Source organism: Oncorhynchus clarkii, chromosome 1, assembly GCF_045791955.1.
Source record: "Oncorhynchus clarkii lewisi isolate Uvic-CL-2024 chromosome 1, UVic_Ocla_1.0, whole genome shotgun sequence".
NCBI lineage: Eukaryota > Metazoa > Chordata > Actinopteri > Salmoniformes > Salmonidae > Oncorhynchus > Oncorhynchus clarkii.
The window spans coordinates 21,034,808-21,057,298 of NC_092147.1; the positions used below are offsets into that span (position 1 = coordinate 21,034,808).

The window sequence follows — 22,491 nt, forward strand, 5'->3', positions numbered from 1 at the left end:
TTCAGGATTATCCATAATCATGTTAGCATCCACATGAATGTAGAAGTGTGATGGTGTGGCTGAAATGCCTGGGCTGAATTTTTGTCCCAGTCTGCCCCTGGTAGCATTGCATCACAAACAATAGGCTACATTACAAAAGTTACAAATGTAACATTGTAAATGTAACATTGCATTTCAGTCTAGACTGGAGTGGAAACAATGGAACAAATGTGGCATCCCCTCATGCTAGACAGAGTAGTAACGTTAGACTTCATATATACAGTCATTGGTAGTAGCCTATAAAATAGCTAGCTCCTCCAGTCCAGCGTGTATGTGTAGAATGTCAATAGACTCCCCGAGGTCAAAGCGCATTTGTTGTTTACCATTTAATTAACGCAGGAATTTAATAATACGATTTGTTGTATTCCTCGTCGTCACCCCTGCACCGTTGAACCACGTGACCTTGCTGATGATGATGATGATGACGACACATGAATTTAGCCTAGTCCGCTTCCTACTTCCTTATCCTGGCTTGGTTCTCTGCTTCATCAACCTTTCTTGCGATAAAAATACAAAATGTCCCACCAAACGGGCATACAAGGTAGCTATTTCATTTAAGTTATATTGTCGCTATCTTAGCATGATTGAACTGTATACATCTTAATTGAAAAATCTGTTTTTAATCGATGTGCAATGTTTTACTATGTATGTACTGTAGTACAGTAACGTTAAGTACTAGCTAGCGACGGTAGCTAGCTAGCAACTATCTGTCATAATTGATTTGATGCTCTGCTAAGAAGTAGCAACGGTAGTTATGTAGCTAGGTGTCCTAAAATAACCGTGTGTGTTTGTCTCTGCTTCTACTCGAGTAAAAAAATAACATTTTGGCTTGGGCAACGCCTTCATTGAAACATCTGGCACTCAAATGTAACAGACATTTTACATGAAAAAAATGAGCTGACAAATAGCCTAAACCAAAGTATCTGAGTGCTTTCAACCCAATGACAGATACCAATATTGTATTTTTCATTTGCACAATTATTGAAATATTTATGCAAGTGATACTGAAGTGTGTGTGTGTGTGTGTGTGTGTGTGTGTGTGTGGTTTTGACAGTGAGGATCCTACTCACCAAGCAACACGCACACGACTTGGGTTAAAAGGTTCATATGGTGAACTTGACGGACATGCATGTAAAATAGTGGTGTGCCACATTGTTCAAATCTATGAGTGGGAAGGAGATTGCTGTGGGTCGCATGCGTTCATCCTACTATTTGCTCAGTATGGACTTATGTGAGGGATAGGCATAGGCCAGGGATGGGCAACTCAGTCGGGGTTGTGATATACTGTTGAGAGTTAAAATAATAGAATATACAAGCTGCAATTTTGAAATGTGATTGTCCATCAGCAGTCACTCAATTAGCCCATGTTAGCAAAATATTTTTAGATTGGTAAATTAGTCTAACGGCCAGCTATCTGAACTTGTAATAAGCATGGTCTAATTACCAACCAGGGAGGAGCCCATTGACCATCAATTGTCATATTAAAAACTGCAAACATTTGCTTTCACCCTATGGCAAAAATGTATAGAATTGCAGGAAATTAGCTGTGAAAATGCACATTTCTTTCCACCCCATGGCAACATTAGTAGAATTGCATTAAATTAGTTATAAAATTGCAGGAAATTAACGTTAAAACTAAATGTATGTATCACGAGGGGAAGGGGGGTATGGATGTTGGTACGCAGACCCACGAGCCACTGTGGCCCCTTATGAGCAATTTCCAAACGCCTGAAGGTACCACGTTCATCTGTACAAACAATAGTACGCAAGTATAAACACCATGGGACCACACAGCCGTCATTCCGCTCATGAAGGAGACACGTTCTGTCTCCTAGAGATTAACGTACTTTGGTGCGAAAAGTGCAAATCAATCCCAGAACAACAGCAAAGGACCTTGTGGAGATGCTGGAGGAAATCTCTACTCAGATCACTGAGTATCTATATCCACAGTAAAACGAGTCCTATATCGGGTGCTTTGCTGCAGTAGGGACTGGTGCACTTCACAAAATAGATGGCATCATGAGGGTGGACAATTATGTGGATATATTGAAGCAACATTTCAAGACATCAGTTAGGAAGTTAAAGCTTGGTCGCAAATGGGTCTTCCAAAACTTCCAGTTGCAATTTAGACAACAAATGGCATAAAGACAACAAAGTCAAGGTATTGGAGTGGCCATCACAAAGCCCTGGCCTCAATCCTATAGAACATTTGTGGGCAGAACTGAAAAAGTGTGTGCGAGCAAGGAGGCCTACAAACCTGACTCCGTTACACCAGCTCTGTCAGGAGGAATGGGCCAAAATGCACCTAACTTATTGTGGGAAGCTTGTGGAAAGCTACCCAAAATGTTTGACCCAAGTTAAATCATTTAAAGGCAATGTTACCAAATATTAATTGAGTGTATTTAAACTTCTGACCCACTGGGAATGTGATGAAAGAAATATAAAAGCTGAAATAAATCATTCTCTCTACTATTATTCTGGCATGTCACATTCTTAAAATAAAGTGGTGATCCTAACTGACCAAAGACAGGATTAAATGTCAGGAATTGTGAAAAACCGAGTTTAAATATATTTGGCGAAGGTGTATGTAAACTTCCGACTTCAACTGTATATGTTGACCAAACTTCTGTGGCAAAGATTGTTTTAAATAGATAAGGCTGAAGATAATTGGAAGGTTTTAACATGGTTTTAACAGCTTGAAAAATTTATTTAAGCCCAATTTCAGTGATGAGGCTTCTACTATGAAACATCCATATTAGAACACATTGCATGTTTGTGCCGATACCAAACTCACTCCCCCACTGTTTTTCTAGCTGGTAACGACGTGAAGGACATCTTTGCCAGTGCGAGGTGTGGAGACCAATATCGACTCTTAAAGATTGTGATTGAGGATGGTAAGAAGTGTTTGTTTTACTGATCTGACCATAAACATATCTAATGTTTGTCACCAAGGCTGTCTCTCATGGATATATTACAGATCTTTTTTAGAATTAAAACAGTTTCTGAAATGTTGGAAAGCACAGAGAGATTCTATTCACCAAAATTATGTTTTCACTTTGAATCTTCAGCCACTAAATTCTGATAATATTTGTGTTACAGAGCAGCTAGCTTTGGGCGAGACCAGGCAAGCATCAAAGACATGGGACCAAGAGTATGACTCGTTAGTCCTGCCTCTACTACAGGACGACCTGCCATCTTATATCCTGTACCGACTGGACTCCTCCAACAACCAGGGCTATGAGTGGATCTTCATGGCCTGGTCACCTGACCACTCTCCTGTAAGCAACTCCTCTCACACACAGATGTCATCTTCCGTTTGCTAATTATGTTGCACGTTCATGTCAATGACAAGTCTCTTCATGCTCACGACTCACAACAGACCCTTAGCAAACATGTTTTGTGTTTATTACTGATTGTTGTTGGTTATATGTAGTTTGTACTTAAGTGCAAATGTGACATTTAGCTTTTGACCACCTCTGATACAGATAACATCACAACTGTTGCAAATTGATGTAATGGCAGAGACTGAAAGGAATTTAGCATTACCAGATTGAATGAGTTGGCACAATTAAGACAGATAAATGAATGATGCACAGAAAAGGAGAGAAATGTGCCCTGGCCTACACTGGCTGTACCAGGCTGAATAACATGGGGCAGAGACTAGAGACCGAGGGAGTACTGACTGCATCCTACTCTAGCAGACAGGGCTCGACATTCCTACCCACTATCTGTAGGCTGAGTGCCACAGGTCCAGGCTTGTCTGGAAAGCTGCAGAGGTTTCAAATCACTTGCACATGTTCTAAGACTGAGTACAGTTACATATACACCAGAGTTTCCAATAGCTGGCTTTTGGAATAATTTAAAAAATTTTGAAAAGCTGATGAATAATATTGGCACTGGCCAATTGTCTGGGAGAAGAAATAAAGTCCCATTGCGAAATAATAATACTCTTTAGTCTATTCATTGATGGAAATAGCAGTTGATGTAAATACATTTGACTGGTCATGCATTCCGGTCTGTGGGTCATTTGCATAATTTAGTGGAATTGAATTGTGCGTGTATATTCATTATATCTTGGTTACTGACTTGCCTAGTTAAATAAAGGTTAAATTAAAATATATATAAATGTAAATATCTCATCACACATGCACAGCACACAGAATCAAAGCCTTTGAGCAGAAAATCTGTCAGTCAGCGCTTTAATAAGCCCAATCATTGTGCAACAATTCTAAATGCAATCCTGTGTTAAAAATAGTTTTTGGGCAAAGATTAAAAATAGCTGCTATTTTTATTTCCCAACTGGTAATTGAAGTATGCTTCCCATTTACTTGCCTTTCAAATGCATAAGCAACGGAAGGCAGGCTTCATCATCGCGTCACACACCACTTTGGAAACGTATAGCATGTCCATAAGGCTAGGGGAAACTGAGCTTTCCCTAAGTAAATTGAATTAAATTGCCAAAATTATATAGCCTAATTAGCCTACTCATGTCTATACAGAGCTAAATAAAATAATTCAAACCATACTACTGAAGCATGATTAGGATACGGTGGATCATTACCTTCCCCTAGCCTTAAAACATTAATAAGTTGTTTTAAATCGCATTGCCTAAAGTCGGAAGGAAAGGCAGCATGCTCAATTTGGGCAGCGTGTGCGGCAAATACCAAATAGATGATTGCTGAGTTGCGACTGTCAGTGAAAAGTAGAGACCCAACCAGGTATCGCAATATTTCTACATTAAATCGCGGGAAAACATTGTTTGGAAAGCAAATAGTTATTGCTTTAAAGAGAAGACAATGAAAATACTATAATCTGTCTTTTAGTTATCACAATTGAGCGAACAACAGTAGGCCTATAGCCTATCTTATTGGCACCAGCGGAGAGCATCGGCCATACCTCCGGTGAGTACGCAGTTCACATATTCACTCTTTATCGTTGAGTCAGTGGCACTTAAAAGTCTGCTTTTGGACAATAATTTCCTCCAGTTTAGATGGACGTCATATTCTATTCGTGTCTCCCCTTTTCGTAGGCCTATTATATGGACAACGGCGTTTTTATTGGTCTGTTTGTCAGTGTCAGCAGAGTAGGCTACCCTATAATTTGTTGTTTTAAGAAATTAAGATTCTGCTAATGTCTCCGTTCATATAAAGTGTAGTAGCATTGCATGAAATGTGTAATTCCCATGCAAAGAAATAAGAAATGTATCTGATATAGCCTATAGCCCAGGCTTCTACGCTATTAGTGCTCAGCCATGCAAAAAACTGTCTTTTTTGCGAACAGTGATTTAGTTAGATTTAGTTATATTTACAGTGCATTCGGAAGGTATTCAGACCCATTGACTTTTTCCACATGTTGTTATGTTACAGCCTTATTCTGAAATGATGAGGAAACTTCTATTTAATCCAATCTACACACAATACCCCATAATGACAAAGCAATTCAAATTAAAAGTGTGCAAATTCGTGAAAAAAACAAAAACAGAAATACCTTATTTACATAGGTATTCAGACCCTTTGCTATGCGACTCAAAAATGAGCTCAGGTGCATCCTGTTTCCATTGAACATCCATTGAGATGTTTCTACAACTTGATGGGAGTCCACCTGTTGTAAATTCAATTGGACATGATTTGGAAAGATACACGCCTGTCTATATAAGTTCCCACAGTTTAAAGTGCATGTCAGAGCAAAAACCAAGCTATGAGGTCGAAGGAATTGTCTGTAGAGCTCTGAGACAGGATTGTGTCGAGGCACAGATATGGGGAAAGGTACCAAAACATTTCTGCAGCATTGAAGGTCCCCAAGAACACAGTGGCCTCCATCATTCTTAAATGGAAAAAGTTTGGAACTACCTAGAGCTGGCCGCCCGGCCAAACTGATCAATCGGGGGAGAAGGGCCTTGGTCAGGAAGGTGACCAAGAACCCGATGGTAACTCTGACAGAGCTCCAGAGTTCCTCTGTGGAGATGGGAAAACGTTCTAGAAGAACAACCATCTCTGTAGCACTCCACCAATCAGGCCTTTATGGTAGAGTGGCCACACGGAAGCCACTCCTCAGTTAAAGGCACATGACTGCACGCTTGGAGTTTGCCAAAAATCACCTATAGGACTTTGACCATGAGAAACAAGATTCTCTGGTCTGATGAAACCAAGATTGAACTATTTGGCCTGAATGCCAAGCGTCACATCTGGCACCACCCCTACGGTGAAGCATGGTGGTGGCAGCAGCATGCTGTGGGGATGTTTTTTTGCGGCAGGGACTGGGAGACTAGTCAGGATCGAGGGAAAGATGAACAGAGCTAAATACAGAGAGATCCTTGATGAAAACCTTCTCCAGAGCTCTCAGGACCTCAGACTGGGGTGAATGTCCACCTTCCAACAGGACAACGGCCCTAAGCACACAGCCAAGACAACACCGGAGTGGCTTTGGGACAAGTCTCTGAATGTCCTTGATTGGCCCAGCCAGAGCCCGTACTTGAACCCGATCTAAAATCTAAAACCTAAAAATAGCTGTGCAGCAACGATCCCCATCCAACCTGACAGAGCTTGAGAGGATCTGCAAATTTGCTTCCTCAAACTAGAAACTCACCCGCCGCCTATGCATAGGCTAGTGATTTTACTCTCCGCTACTCATCTTGTTGGCTGAGGAAAAGTGAATGTGGACAGTTATTCTAACATCTTCAAAGTGGGCGGTAAGGACACGTCATTGCATCCTCGATTTGCATGTTGTGTTACAAATAATTACCATAATGTAAAGGTGATTTCTGTCATTCTGAACACTGTGGGTGGACACCCTAATCAGGGTATACACCCAATGCATATGGGTCTGGGAAATTTCTCAATTGTCTGGTGCCACCTTTTCATAACGGAAACAATACTCCCGATTTATTGTGGATAGTCAGATTAATATAATACTTTCATTAAAACGTTTACATGCTTTTCAAGAATAATGATTTCCCTAATAGTCCTGTTTACACGGACACATCTGAAATCAGGCCACTTGATGCAGAAAATTGGCAATCAAAATAAACGTTATAACACAGCGACCATACTATTTTTGTGAAGCAAATTTTATTCTGAGTTCGGACATATAAAGTTTGTGTGAACTACTTCTAAGATGCATACGTTCAGTTGTTCCGAACTCACTGCACTCGCGCTAAAGAGGGAGGCTCGCTCGGCTGTTGCTCACACATGCGCAGATCAAATACATCGCTGGAACGTGAATTAAGGTGTTCACATGTCCTAATAATTCAAAAGATTTCACAGAACACCAGGTATTTTAATCGGCGTATGCTTACTTCGATTTTGACCGTACTCCAATTTGAGATACTGTTTACATTACTATTGCATAATCTGCCTACTGCCATAATCAGTTTAATATAGAAATTATTAGTGTGCATGTAAAAGTACTCACTGAAACATCCAAATGGGATGCATTTATTTAGTGTTTATCCAGGCACAGTTTACTCTCCTATGGGGAAAAAGAATGGGGGCTTATGTTGCGGCAGCAAGATAAGAATCAGAAATCAATAAAAAACATTAATAAAATCACTGAATGTCATTGAGTTATAGAAAGTGGATGGTATAGTTAAATGTAAACAGACTGCTTTTCCAGTACCCTTTGTGTATTCACTAATACATTCTATTTCAAACAGGTGCGACATAAGATGTTATACGCTGCTACCAGGGCCACACTAAAGAAGGAATTTGGTGGGGGGCTTATCAAAGATGAGCTCTTTGGCACTACAAAGGTTGGTTAGATTATCTGTATTAGCCTAGATTGTGTTGTGAAATCCTCTTATGCCTTTCTGAAATGAACTTTGAAGATCAGATTTTCTGTCTGCTTTGTCATTCAGGTTGTTGTAATGGAAATATGGAAATTATTTTAGATCACAAACCCCCGAGGTGCCTTATTGCTGTTATAAACTGGTTACTAACGTAATTAGGGCAGTAAAACTAAACGTTTTGTCATACCCATGGTATACGGTCTGATATACCATGGCTGTCGGCCAATAAGCATTCAGGACTCGAACCACCCCGTTTATAATAGTGTTTATAAAAGGCTAACTGGTATGTGATCCTCTCTCCCCTCCTGATTATCCCCACTCCCCCAGGAGGATGTGTCTCTGAGTGGCTACAAGAAGTACCTGGTGACCAAGGCCGCACCACTACCACTCACTGCTGCTGAGGAGGAACTAAGACAGATCAAACTCAGTGAGGTACACACACAGAGAGAGAGAACAGTATTCACACTTCCTGTGATGTTTAAAAGTGATTCTGTGCAAAAGTAATTCTGTTGGTTGAAAGTGTCATTGTTAAATGGGTGTCGATTCAAACCTTTAAGCTTTGAAACCAATACATCTAGACAAATTTATCTTAATAGTGGGAGTGATTCTGAGCAACTCATAGCAACATGTACGGTAAACTCATAGCATATGCTTTGAATTGTGTTCAATCCAAAAGACAGTCTTGAATATTAATGACGGCTGGTGATACCTAACCCCCATAAGACCACAAGGTCAGCAATACAGCTGTGCAAAATGCCGAATTGGCACTAAGAGTCACTGGATAGGTGCTGTGATTCATTAGAACTACAGGCAGATGGACAACTAACCGCAGCACGTAGCCTAGTGGTTAAAAGCGTTTGGCCAGTAACCGAAAGGTTGCTCGTTCGAATGCCCTTCTGCCCTCGAGCAAGGCAGTTAACCTCCAACCGAAACGATTCCCTGGGCTCCGATGACGCGGACATCGATTAAGGCAGCCCCCGCACCTCTTTGATTCAGAGGGGTTGGTTTAAATGCGGTAGACACATTTTAGTTGAATGCATTCAGTTGTACAACTGACTAGGTATCCCCTTTCTCTATTTCCCCTGTATGGGTCGAGACTCATAGCTATATAAATAGGTGTTTTTCGTGTGTAAAAAAAAATAAGTCACAATGCAATGTAAGCAATAGGATGTTGTTGTTGAGATCTCCCACTAAATACACTGGTCTTGAACTAAAATGTTCTGTATAGTCAGCCTACACGAGGGGCCACCTTTGAAAGTTGATGAATGATCATTCATTTGCATTGATACTTTGCAATAATTCTGTCCAGGAAAGCACTTGGACAAGGTCACACCACTGCCTGGGCTTGGCTCCACTGATAAGATCAGGGTAAACTGTTATGTGATAGCCAGTGCTTGACTTGCTACTAACAATGAAGCTTGTCAAGTTTGCTTTTCTCTTGGTAGTTGTGAGATGTGATTAAACCAAAGAGAAAGTAACACACAGTGGCTCATGATTCCAACCAAACCAAAGTCAGCCTTCTTAAAGAGGAAACAACCTAGTTGCTGTGACTGTCTGACATGAACAATGTCTCCAACTCTGTATAAGGAAGTGGTCTGAGAAGCATTCAGGCACACTCCTAAATACAACCAATAAAAAGCTAGACAGGCGAAAACAGGCTCGCATTTCTCCCATAAATTTCTTAACAAATTATAGTTTTGGCAAGTCGATTAGGACATCTACTTTGTGCATGACACAAGTAATTTTTCCAACAATTGTTTACAGACAGATTATTTCACTTATAATTCACTGTATCACAATTATAGTGGGTCAGAAGTTTACATACACTAAGTTGACTGTGCCTTTAAATAGCTTGGAAAATTCCAGAAAATGGTGTCATGGCTTTAGAAGCTTCTGATAGGCTAATTGACATAATTTGAGTCAATTGGAGGTGTACCTGTGAATGTATTTCAAGGCCTACCTTCAAACTCAGTGCCTCTTTGCTTGACATCATGGGAAAATCAAAAGAAATCAGCCAAGACCTCAGGAAAAAAAAATGTAGACCTCCACAAGTCTGGTTCATCCTTGGGAGCAATTTCCAAACACCTGAAGGTACCACGTTCATCTATACAAACAATAGTACGCAAGTATAAACACCATGGGACCACGCAGCCGTCATACCGCTCAGGAAGGAGACGCGTTCTGTCTCCTAGAGATGAACGTACTTTGGTGCAAAAAGTGCAAATCAATCCCAGAACAACAGCAAAGGACCTTGTGGAGATGCTGGAGGAAACGGGTACAAAGTATTTATATCCACAGTAAGTCTTATATTGACATATCCTGAAAGGCTGCTCAGCAAGGAAGAAGCCACTGCTCCATAACCGCCATAAAAAAAAACAGACTATGGGGACAAAGATTGTACTATTTGGAGAAATGTCCTCTGGTCTGATGAAACAAAAATAGAACTGTTTGGCCATAATGACCATCGTTATGTTTGGAGGAGAAAGGGGGAGGCTTCCAAGCCGAAGAACACCATCCCAACTGTGAAGCACGGGGGTGGCAGCATCATGTTGTGGGGGTGCTTTACTGCGGGAGGGACTGGTGCGTTTCACAAAATAGATGGCATCATGAGGTTGGAAAATTATGTGGATATATTGAAGCAACATCTCAAGACATCAGTCAGGAAATTAAAGCTTGGTCGCAAATGGGTCTTCCAAATGGACAATGACCCCAAGCATACTTCCAAAGTTGTAGCAAAATGGCTTAAGGACAACAAAGTCAATGTATTGGAGTGGCCATCACAAAGCCCTGACCTCAATCCTATAGAACATTTGTGGGCAGAACTGAAAAAGCGTGTGAGAGCACAGAGGCCTACAAACCTGGCAGAACTGAAAAAGCCTGTGAGAGCAAGGAGGTCTACAAACCTGACTCCGTTACACCAGCTCTGTCAGGAGGAATGGGCCAAAATTCACCCAACTTATTGTGGGAAGCTTGTGGATGGCTACCCAAAACGTTTGACCTAAGTTAAACAATTTAAAGGCAATGCTACCAAATACTAATTCAGGCTATGTAAACTTCTGACCCACTGGGAATGTGATGAAAGAAATATAAAAGCTGAAATAAATCATTCTCTCTACTATTATTCTGACATTTCACATTCTTAAAATAAAGTGGTGATCCTAACTGACCTAAAACAGGGATTTTTTACTCTGATTAAATGTCAGGAATTGTGAACAACTGAGTTTTTAAATGTATTTGGCTAAGGTGTATGTAAACTTCCGACTTCAACTGTATTTATAATTTATGTGCCTGGAGAGAGAGAGACTGCCTTGACTAAATTGATGGATAAACCCCACAATCCTTCTGGTCCATGAGGTGGGTGCACTGCTGCTCAATCGTGTACACGACAGAGCCTCTAATTCCGAGGGAACCAGCAGGGCTCTAAAAATAGGTGCAATCCATCAGTATCATCCCCTTCTATTTCCAGTCTTTAAGGTGATTTTATCATCACTCCTGTCTCTCCTGTCCAGAAATAGAAACATCAGCCACATCAGTCATTATCCCCAATGTGGAGAATCTGAACAGGAGGAAGTAAGGAAGTACATGTTCTGGATTTGTTTGCCTCATATCTACTTCATATTAATTTAAGGTGGCCAGTTCTCCTCAAAGGGACTTCCTGGTTAAATCAAATATTGATGGAATCACTAGCACTACCACTAGCGAGCTGTGTGCTGACTATGGTAAAGGTTAAGTTGTCTTACGTTGTTTTCTCTGTGTTGTGTTCAGGTGCAGACTGACATCAGTGTAGACACCAAGCAGCAGACTCTGCAGGGGGTGGCGTTCCCCATGCATGGAGACGCGTTCGAGGCGCTCAAACGATTCAGAGACAAGCAAGTCAACTACGTACAACTTGTAAGTACTTCTCTTCCTCTGTCGCTTTTCCAGGTGAGTCAGTTGAGAACAAGTTCTGTTCCTCTTTTATCCTCAGGCTTCTCTGTAGACTGTCAAAGGAATTTTGGAGTCAGGAGTTCTATTTAGAACAGTACGATGTGGTTCTTCTTTGTTTACCAAAGTGTCATTGTGTCAGTTCTCATTGAAATTCAAGGGCTTGTGTCACAAGATCACATTTGGGGACAAAGGCATAATTGTGACACGTCGAACCGGCTCTGCCTTTTTCTCATAATGGGCATGTTATAAAAATAGCTATTCAATAAATCACACAAAGATGAAATTACATTTTATTAGAGCGTAATTGTCCAACTGTCATATCTGGTTAATTCATAGTACGGTTTCATATCTACTCTCGATAGGAAATAGACTTTGCCAAAGAACTCATTAGGTTGTCTAACACTGAACCAACCGAGGTGAAAGACCTGCCCAAGAGGATCCCCACAGAGTCTGCTCGCTATCACTTCTTCCGCTACAATCATTCCCACGAGGGAGACTACCTGGAGTCCACAGGTGAATATATTTACATTCACTGTTTTCACAAAGAACAATAGAAGAGAACCAACTGAAGACACCAAGCACAGCTGTCATCATACCTATATACAAAATACATCTTTCATATTTACTGCATTGTATATCTGTGATTGTGATGAGACATCCTCCATTGTTATTTTGCCTTTTGCAGTGTTCATTTATTCCATGCCGGGGTACAAGTGCAGCATCAAAGAGAGGATGCTCTATTCCAGTTGCAAAAATCCCCTGGTGGACATGGTGGAGAACAACATGCAAATTGACATTTTGAAGAAGGTAAGGACCGAAAGATCAAACAATTGGTGTTAACATCAATACAAGTGTTCCATGTGTCTTAAGGTTCATTAAAAAAAGTCAGTAGGTTTGGTTCAGGTTAATTTAGTTTCAATTCAGGATGTAAACTGACACTATTATTACATTTTTTTCTCAATGCGTTTACTTCCAAAATTTACTGAATTTATATGGAATTGACTCCAACCCTGGTTTGGTTAACAGTCCAACGCCTCACTATTCGTGTGTGTGACTGTTCATAGCTCGAGATTGAAAGTGGGGAAGAGCTGACTGGTGACTTCCTGTATGAGGAAGTCCATCCCAAGCAGCACGCACACAAGCAGGCCTTTGCCAAGCCCAAGGGCCCCGCTGGGAAGAAGGGAGGACGCCGCATCACCAGACCGCCCGGAGATGGAGAAGAGGATGACTAAACAGACCCCCCCCCACACACACACACACCCACACGCTCCATAATGGAACATTCCAAGTGATGGAGGGAAAGATTATTTGAAACAACCTCTTGTAAAAAATAAATAAAATAAAAATAAAATAGAAAAACTTCTAAACCCTCGAAGCTCACCCAGAGACTGAACTATGCACGCCAATGGACAACTGAGCTGAAACACACTTGAGAATGTCCATTTGTAGCCTGCGATTCATTCAAAGTATTTTACTGAGCTATTCAGAGGTTAGAACAAGTCAAGTAAGAAAGGTTTTTACACTGTTGCCGAGAATAAAAAAAATATGTTAGTGCGACTAATGTGAATTGTGCCAATGTGACGAATCCTCCATGAGTTGAGTTCACATGCTTGCAATCATTCCTTGCATTCCTCTTAGATCAATGCCAATTTGTTATGTGTTTCCTGTACCTAAAGTTGATAAAATGTCTCCATCAATATGTGGGCACAGCTATGAAGAGGTCCAAACCCCACTTAAAGATGTAATATTTGCTCCTGTCATTTTTCTTCTTTTTGAAAAAATATTGGAACATTTCTTTTTTGATAATTGTGGTTTACATAAAACTTATCTGCTGAGAAACGTATTTTTCTATGCAAGTGCTGTACATGTTGTAGGTGTTCTGCTCTGTCTGTGATGAAAAGGTATTGTCTGTACTGATCTGTCTATCTATAGTGTCAATGAGGGTCACGTAACGGAGAGAACAGGGGCTTCCACTATTTCATAGCTCTGATTAGATTCGAGGAGGCTAAGTATGCTACTGTGCCAGCTCCTATGGTGTGAATGCAAGGTGGGAGTCCCAGAGACAGTGATTCCAAATGGAATTTCTTTCTGCCACAGTCACTTGTCTACTGATTTATTGTATGGCAAATCACTAGTTTAACACCTCATCTTCGGACAAGGGAATACACTCTCATGAGAACTGTCTTGTTTGGTCTTAAGTTGTTTATTTTTCTTAAAACAGCTGCTTTTTAAAAAGGAAAATAAAAATATTTACATCAAACATACAGTATGCTCTGTTTTTCCATATATATATATAAAAAAAATGCTGTTTATTCCTAAAGCAAAAAGAAAATACAGAAGACTTTGTAAAAATGTTGGTCAATGCTCTAGAGCAAAGTAACCTTGTTTAAGGAAAAAGTGTGAGGTAAGGGGTCGTCTCCCATGTTGTCTGCTTCCATATCAGGCCCCAGCTGTTCTAGTGAAATGCTTTTGACAACATCTTCAAGCTCCGTCAGGACCTATTAAGATATTTACATTATTTCAATGCGATAAAGACAATTAAGCACATAGTAGTAAGCGTTGGCTCCCAACTATAACTAAGAAGCACAAAGTACCCATTGATATACCAGTGGAGACAGTACTGTCAACTAAAGTGCTAGCAACTTTACTGGCATCACACACCTCTTTCGTCAGTGGCTGTTTGTTCTTTCTGTCATTAAGACAGCATCCTCTTGTCCTCCAGGGCCATTTCTTCCTCATCTATCTCATCCTTCATGTTCATCTGTGTCAGTCATAACAAATAATACCAATCAACAGCAGCAACACATCCTTCAGCTACTGCTTATTGTGGTAACTACACTGACATGAGATATACAACTCTGTCTGCCATTACTGTATACTGTACAAATGTGGCCTTATGCTCAACAGGGAGCGAAGAGTAGAAACTAAGTAATGCTGTGTAATTAGCTTTTAGATTGACACTGCATAGTAAATACAAAAAGTTAAATATTTCTTTCTTCAGATCATATGCATTCATCCCACTGTATGATGAAGACAGACGAGTACTAAAGAGAAAGCTTCCATTGTTCTGCTTGCTCACCAGGAACATAGGATCACAATTTTCATCAACTGGCAGGACTCCAGACAATATTTCTAGCAACACCTGTGGATGACAGAGACCTTAGATTAACCACCTGGCTGGCTCCGGCTCTAGCCAACAACAGCCCTCTATTACTCTTCATTAATAATATAGCAGGCTATGTCTAAGATACTGACACTACTGTTCCCAGGGTTCAGGCTGAACACTGACAGTAGCTGTTGGTTTATGATGAGGTTCAATCAGTTCAACACACAGAAGACCTGACCTCATATTGGACTGCTGACAGTAGAGTACATCATTTATGTCATACAGTACTGTTCCCACACTTTCCATTATAAGCCTCCATCAACATTTACCAACATGTTTTCTTTATTTATCATTGAGGAGCAGTAACCTTTCATTTGTTGGTATTTCATTTGAAATTAATTGGCTGGTAGACGGGCACAGGTGCATGTTTCAGTGCAGTTCTCCCGATTGACACAGTGGTCTAAGGCACTATTGCAGTGCTAGAGGCGTGTCACAACTGGACGTGATCGGGAGTCCCATAGGGCGGCGCACAATTGGCCCAGCGTCATACGGGTTAGGGGAGGGTTTGGCCGGGGTAGTTCTTAACTGACTTGGATAGTTAAATAAAAAATAAAACAATTCTCACTTAAGGGTCCAACAATTGTGTGTCAGTAGGTTTTGGAGTCTGGCACTGAGGTAAACCGCTGAACTGGCAATTCAGTTTTATGAGTTTGACTTACGTTGCAGTTCCATCATCAATTCAATATTGTTGTCACTGTATCTTCTGGGTTATATTTAGGTATTTAAAGTGATAGTGTGAAAGGCTTGACCTGTTTAGCATAATGTTTAGGGGTGTAGCCACATGAGGTGCTGTCTCAATTGCTTGTCATTGTCGTCATATGGAGGAGACCAAGGCGCAGCGTGGTAAGCGTACATACTTCTTTAATGAAAGAAAGAACAATGAACAAACTATACAAAATTAACCGTGATGCTAATATGGCTAGTACAGACAGGCAACTAAACATAGAATAAGAACCCACAAACTACCCAAGGAATATGGATACCTAAATATGGTCCCCAATCAGACAACGATAAACAGCTGCCTCTGATTGAGAACCAATCTAGGCAACCATAGACATATAAACACCTAGACTTACAAAAAACCCTAGACATACAAAAACCCCTAGACAATACAAAACTAAACAAACCACCCTCGTCACACCCTGACCTAACCAAAATAATAAAGAAAACAAAGATAACTAAGGTCAGGGCGTGACAGTCATGTAGTGTCACTCAGGTGATATTCAAATCAGTGCTGGTGTGGATTTTCACACAACATTGTATAATGTCTTCATATTGTGTTAGTTCCATAGATGTGTGTTGGTGTAAAGTGCAACGTACCACCCAAAAACTGTTTGATTAGATTTTTTCGGTCATCACTGTCGAAGACGACCGCATGGCCGAGGCCCGTGTCAGCCCAAAGTCAGAGATTTTCGGCACAAGTGCTTTATTCAGAAAAATATTTCTGCAGCCAGACACTTATGTTTAGAACTCATGAATAACTACTATTGAGACTGATATGACAAGGTTGTCTGTCTATGGTTTTTGAGAGGATCTGTCGCACATCCGACTGTAGCTGAGGTGCAGGGGATAAAGAGTAATGCTGAAATAAAAAGGTCTCCGCACACTCAGGATTAATACACAATTTAAAATGTATTTTGTCATGCTCTGATGAAGGTCTGATGACCGAAAACTCAGCCTAAATAAATTGAAAATTGTGCATTGATCCTGAGTGTGCGGAGACTCATTTTCATGTCTGACTATGATTCAAATGTCAAATATTTGATCAAGTGGCATAAGAAAGGCATTTATTAAAAACTTCCAGTTACCTCTTGTCATCTTCGTGGACATGGTTGCTGCTGTGTAGATAATCCAAGCCTCTGGCTGTTCCCAAGGCGGTCAGACATCTCCTGTACCAGAACATAGGAGCACTACTGTCCTACAACCACACAAACATATTCATCCTAAAGAGAAAGCACCTGTAAAACATCTCTCTTCCAAAATCAATTTTATTTAATTGATTATGTACAAATGAAGGTAGCTACAATTAAAAATATATGTCGATATTGTACAGTGTGTATGCTTACCAAGCAAGCCAGCCGGTCTGGCAACGACCCATTAGACATGTAAGCATACACAAAACAAGGGTGATTATGTCTACCAGGTTTTCATGTTTCAACCTGTGGAACAAGAAGCCTATCATCAAATAAACAGTAGTCTTTTCTTCAAACCATAAAGACAATTCAAGCTAAATCAGATCTAGTAATATCCATTCAATGTAAAAAACGATATCTGGACAGCTCCTAAGTAAAAGCCATTCTCGCAGGACATTTCTCTGTTGATTTTATTACAGTAGAGAGCCATTAAGTTGCATTATTGAGATATTGAGCACACACTAGCTATTGCTTCTGTTAAAGAAATAGAGCTGCAATGGTTATGAAGTGGTCACACAGTAGGTCAGCTAGTTTATAAGGACTCCCTACAATAGGACAATAGAAGAGCAGAAAATAGACACTTATGCCATAAGAATTTGGACCTCTTGAATGAACTGAATTAAAAAATATATATATATATTTTTTTTTCACCTTTATTTAACCAGGTAGGCTAGTTGAGAACAAGTTCTCATTTTCAACTGCGACCTGGCCAAGATAAAGCATAGCAATTCGACACATACAACAACACAGAGTTACACATGGAAAAACAAAACATAGTCAATAATACAGCAGAACAAACGAAAACAAAAGTCTATGTATAGTGAGTGCAAATGAGGTAAGATAAGGGAGGTAAGGCAATAAATAGGCCATGGTGGCGAAGTAATTACAATATACAATTGAAACACTGGAATGGTAGATGTGCAGAAGATGAATGTGCAAGTAGAGATTCTGGGGTGCAAAGGAGCAAGATAAATAAATAAATACTGTATGGGGATGAGGTAGATAGATAGATGGGCTGTTTACAGATGGGCTATGTACAGGTGCAGTGATCTGTGAGCTGCTCTGACAGCTGGTGCTTAAAGCTAGTGAGGGAGATATGAGTCTCCAGCTTCAGAGATTTTTGCAGCTCCTCTAGTGAGATGTCTTCCATCTAAAAGAGTAAGAAACTGAAGTTTTAGTAACCTTTTAGAATGTGCTTTTTTAATTAAATGTGGAGAACTCATACACACACTGAATACACCAAACATTAACCCTAACATTAAGAACACCTTTATCAAAGGCACTTAAATATTTTGTCTTGCCCATTCAACCTCTGAATGGCATGCATACACAATCCATGTCTCAATTGTCTCAAGGCTTAAAAATCCTTCTTTAACTTGTCTCCTCCCCTTCATCTACACTGATTGAAGTGGATTTAACATCAATAAGGGATCATAGCTTTCACCTGGATTCACCTGGTCAGTCTATGTCACGGAAAGAGCAGGTGTTCTTAATGTTTTGTATACTCTGTGTACAATATGAATAGCGTTATTGCCACAGATAATATTGGCACCTACTGAGAGTAGTTTCTTCACTGCCACAGGTTTACCATTGATGAGGCCTTTGTAGACCGTTCCAAAGCTGCCCTCACCAAGGCCAGTGAGTGGAAAGAAAGCCTTAGAAAACCTGAGAATCAATTGATTATTAACCTGTTCATCAGGGACAGTCTTGGTATACTACCATCGTTTTTTGAGCACTGCACAAATGCTGCCATCTACTGGATATTGTGTGCATTGCGACACATTTCTGAACAGGATCAAACGATCAGTCAAATTTCACTCAACACAATCTATAATAGCTTCTTGTCACCACATCTATGTAATTAAACCACCAGTAAAAGAACCTATAATCTATATAACCCCATGTATCACTATGTTTTGGGCGCTCATAACACCTCAAGTGGTTATAACACATGCATATGCAAGTCATACAACATTAGTCCAAACCTGAAGTGTCATTGGGTTCCTCGACCTTCTGCTGCTCTGAGGTGCTGTCTGGAAGTGGCTGTTCCTCTGTCCTTCCCAAGGTTCTGGTTTCAGTGTTGTTTACTGTCTCTTTTCCCCCTGGAGACACAGGTGGCTGGGATGTGGCTGGGGGATGGTTGAGCGGAGGTTTTTTATGTTTGGGTGAAATCATAGATAAGAAATCTATACAAGACGATCAAAACCAGCGAGTGGAATAGACAGTCAATACAAGCTCTGTGATGAAACACACACGTTGACCGTAGCATACCCTGTAGCAGAATACTGGCTGCAGCCATTAACCTGTGGCTCATCAAGATGCCACCTCTCCCACAGTGCTGTTAGATGTCCACCAGCTTCAAATCTCCTGTCATTTGAAGGTAGGTTCAAGAATAGAGTAGACCATGACCGGAACAACCAAAAACCAGCATCTGATGATTACAGTGCTAATGTTGCAATGTAACAGCCAGCTTTGACAGAAGGTAACAATTTTGTCATGAAAGATGACAACTTTGGTGTCACTCCTATCAGTGAAGTACAGTAGATGACCAGCACATGACCTTAAATGCGAGTACCTGAGAGTACTTCAGCTGCCCTGTGGGTTTGTGTATAGAAACAAGAACGTCTTTCCAGCTCTCTTGAGGGTCCAAGAAGTCTGAGAATTTTCGTTGAACCCCATAGTGGAGGTTCGGAATAAATGTAGCTGACTTTATTGTATTCTTCATCCTGGAAAATAATGATCACACATGTTGGTTGGACAGTTCCTTTTTACATGAGAAGGTTCACTTCAAAGGTAAGCGTTACAATGTCATGTTACAATTTTGCAAACTCATGGAGTAGAAATCAAAATAATTTATTTCCTTGTTCATTGAGGTACTCTTTAAAAAAATAGCAATATCCCTAATGTGTAACATTATAGGCTCACCATGTGACATGGTTTCACATTCGTCATTACTGTAGCATGTAGGTTAACATCAGTGCCCTCTTGTGGGCAATCTTGCAATATCTGCAGGGATTTTAAAGTTCCACTATTCTCCACCAGTATAGAATAGAAGACAGACTTTCCATTCCTGTATCTGATATTAATGTTGGAAGCATGCAAGTCAAGATGCTGTTGTGATTAGGTCCAGAGGTCTGGCGCATACTTACACATCAACAATTATGATGAAATAACCATGACAGAATGCTGTGCATGTTTGCTCTTTGATTGTTAATTGGAAGTTAGTGAGACTAATTATCTCTCTCTTTATAAGCAGTACCTGGTCTGTTTATGGCCTGCTAGTTGCTTTTTGCTCTGAGTGTGTTGGTTGAGGATTTATGATCAGTTACACATGTTGATGCTGGGTTCTGGTAGCCTGGCAGGGTGGCTGGCTGGCTTGATGGATGACTGGAGTTGTGGATGGGTAGGTCTGGCTGGTAGGTTGTATGGCTGACTGGGTGGTTGAGAGTGAAGGAGAGGCCCAGGGTCCACTCTGTAGATGGAATAGATGAGATGTTGTGCTGTGCATGTGACTCATAGCCTCAGTGTCTGGTTATGAACCTTGTGGTTGATTTGATATGTGGAAGTACAATCATAACTTGACTGTGACCCTGAGGCCACAGGGCCACCCATGGCCACCTATAAATACAGATGTATGTACTTTACCCATACTGATAGGACAGAGAAATACTGACATGCTCTACTCTATTTACTAAGCCTGCATAAGGGACCAAGTGACACTCTCCGTTGTCAACACTGTATTTGTATCTGTTCCCACAGGGGCCATAATTATTTCTACGACACCTCAGAGAGACTACTACTGACTACATCTACCAACAATAACTCATATGACACATATGTCAGAGTCAAGGCCCGCGGGCCACATCCGGCCCGCAAGAAGGTTTTTTACGGCCCCTGGGATGATCTTGATTTATTATTAGAACCGGCCCGCAGCAAGCCGGCAGCCCGCAGATCTTTTACACGCACCAATACTACATTTCCCACAATGCAAAGGTGACGCACCGAGCAGTAGGCTGCTTCATTTCAATATTTATTGGCACAGCAGTCGTCAGCATCACAGTAAAATTAACTTTCAGATACCCATCAAAAATGGCAAAACGGAAGGTGGATACTGAGAACCGGGGGTTTCAAACAAGGTGGGAGTCGGAGTATATGTTCACGAAGGTAGCTGGAAAACCTGTGTGTCTTCTGTGTGGAGAAAGTGTGGCGGTACTGAAAGAGTATAATCTGAGACGACATTATGAAACGAAACACGCGGACACACACGCGGACGCAACTGTCAAGGCCAGTTTTATTTTGGCAGAAGAGATCGCTAAATCAGCCCGGCCATTTACGGAGGGGGATTTCATCAAAAACTGCATGATTAAAGTTTGTGACGAAGTTTGCCCAGAAAAAAGGCAACTCTTTTTAAATGTGAGTCTGAGCAGAAACACCATTGCCGAGAGAGTAGACCAGTTGTCCATCAATCTAAAAGAGCAGCTTGTGAAAAAGGGAAAAGATTTTATTGCATATTCCTTGGCTGTGGATGAGAGCACCGACATTTCTGACATTGCCCAGTTGTCAATTTTCATCCGCGGAGTGGACTCCAACCTAAGCGTGACAGAGGAGTTTTTGGCTTTACGTCCTATGCATGGCACAACTACGGGGCATGATTTGTATGAAGAGGTGTCAAGATGTGTAAATGAGATGGAGCTGCCTTGGGAAAAACTCGTGGGTTTGACAACCGACGGAGCACCTGCGATGTGTGGACACAGGAGCGGACTGGTGGCGAAGATACGGGAAAAGATGCAAGAGGAAAACGCGACAGGTGAGCTGACAGCTTATCATTGTATCATACACCAGGAAGCGTTGTGCGGTAAAGCCTTGAAAATGGAGCATGTAATGAGCATCATCACGCGCACAGTTAACTTTATCAGAGCCAAAGGTTTGAATCACCGCCAGTTCAAGGCATTTCTGACGGAGTTAGAAACGGAGCATGGTGATTTGCCTTATCACACAGAGGTGCGATGGCTAAGCCAGGGAAAGGTGCTTCAAAGATGTTTCGAGCTTCGTGAGGAGATTTGTCTGTTCTTGGACAGCAAAGGGAAAGACACAACACAACTCCGAGACGAAATGTTTCTGTGTGAAATGGCTTTTCTGTGTGACATTACGAGTCATCTGAATGCAATAAACTTGCAGCTGCAGGGTCGGGATCGTGTCATCTCTGATATGTACAGTACAGTGAAGGCATTTAAAACCAAACTGACTCTGTGGGAGACGCAGATGCGGAAAGAAAATTTGAGCCACTTTCCCAGCTGCCAGACCATGAAAGAGAAGCTCTCTACCAGTGCGTTCCCAAGCACACAGTTGGCTGATAAAATAGGTATGCTTGCCGCTGACTTTCGACGCCGATTTGCTGACTTTGAAGCACAAAAAAGCAGGTTGGAACTGCTCGGTAACCCATTTGCTGTTGACGTGGAAAGCTCACCACCAAACCTCCAAATGGAGTTGATTGACCTCCAATGCAATGATGCACTGAGGGCAAAATATGCGGCAGTGGGTGCTGCGGAGTTCGCCCGTTTCCTCCCCGGCACAATGCCCCAGCTGCGCATCCAGGCTGCTCAAACGTTGTCTATGTTTGGCAGCACATACCTGTGTGAACAACTGTTTTCTTTGATGAACCT

General features: G+C 41.1%; 1 protein-coding gene and 1 pseudogene across 1 annotated transcript; one reads left to right on the forward strand and one right to left on the reverse strand.

Annotated features, from left to right (window-relative positions):
* The first annotated feature begins 439 nt into the window (after window positions 1–439).
* Window positions 440–14,009, forward strand: LOC139384101 (twinfilin-1-like). The gene is made up of 9 exons (XM_071128789.1): window positions 440–580; window positions 2,853–2,933; window positions 3,139–3,317; window positions 7,691–7,786; window positions 8,150–8,254; window positions 11,588–11,713; window positions 12,112–12,262; window positions 12,435–12,556; window positions 12,814–14,009. Exons 1-9 carry the CDS (start codon window positions 556–558, stop codon window positions 12,979–12,981), a joined length of 1,053 nt encoding a protein of 350 aa, XP_070984890.1. The 5' UTR covers window positions 440–555; the 3' UTR covers window positions 12,982–14,009.
* Window positions 14,010–14,115: 106 nt separating this feature from the next.
* LOC139423082 (interleukin-1 receptor-associated kinase 4-like) lies at window positions 14,116–19,553 on the reverse strand (annotated as a pseudogene).
* Between the last annotated feature and the right edge of the window lie 2,938 nt (window positions 19,554–22,491).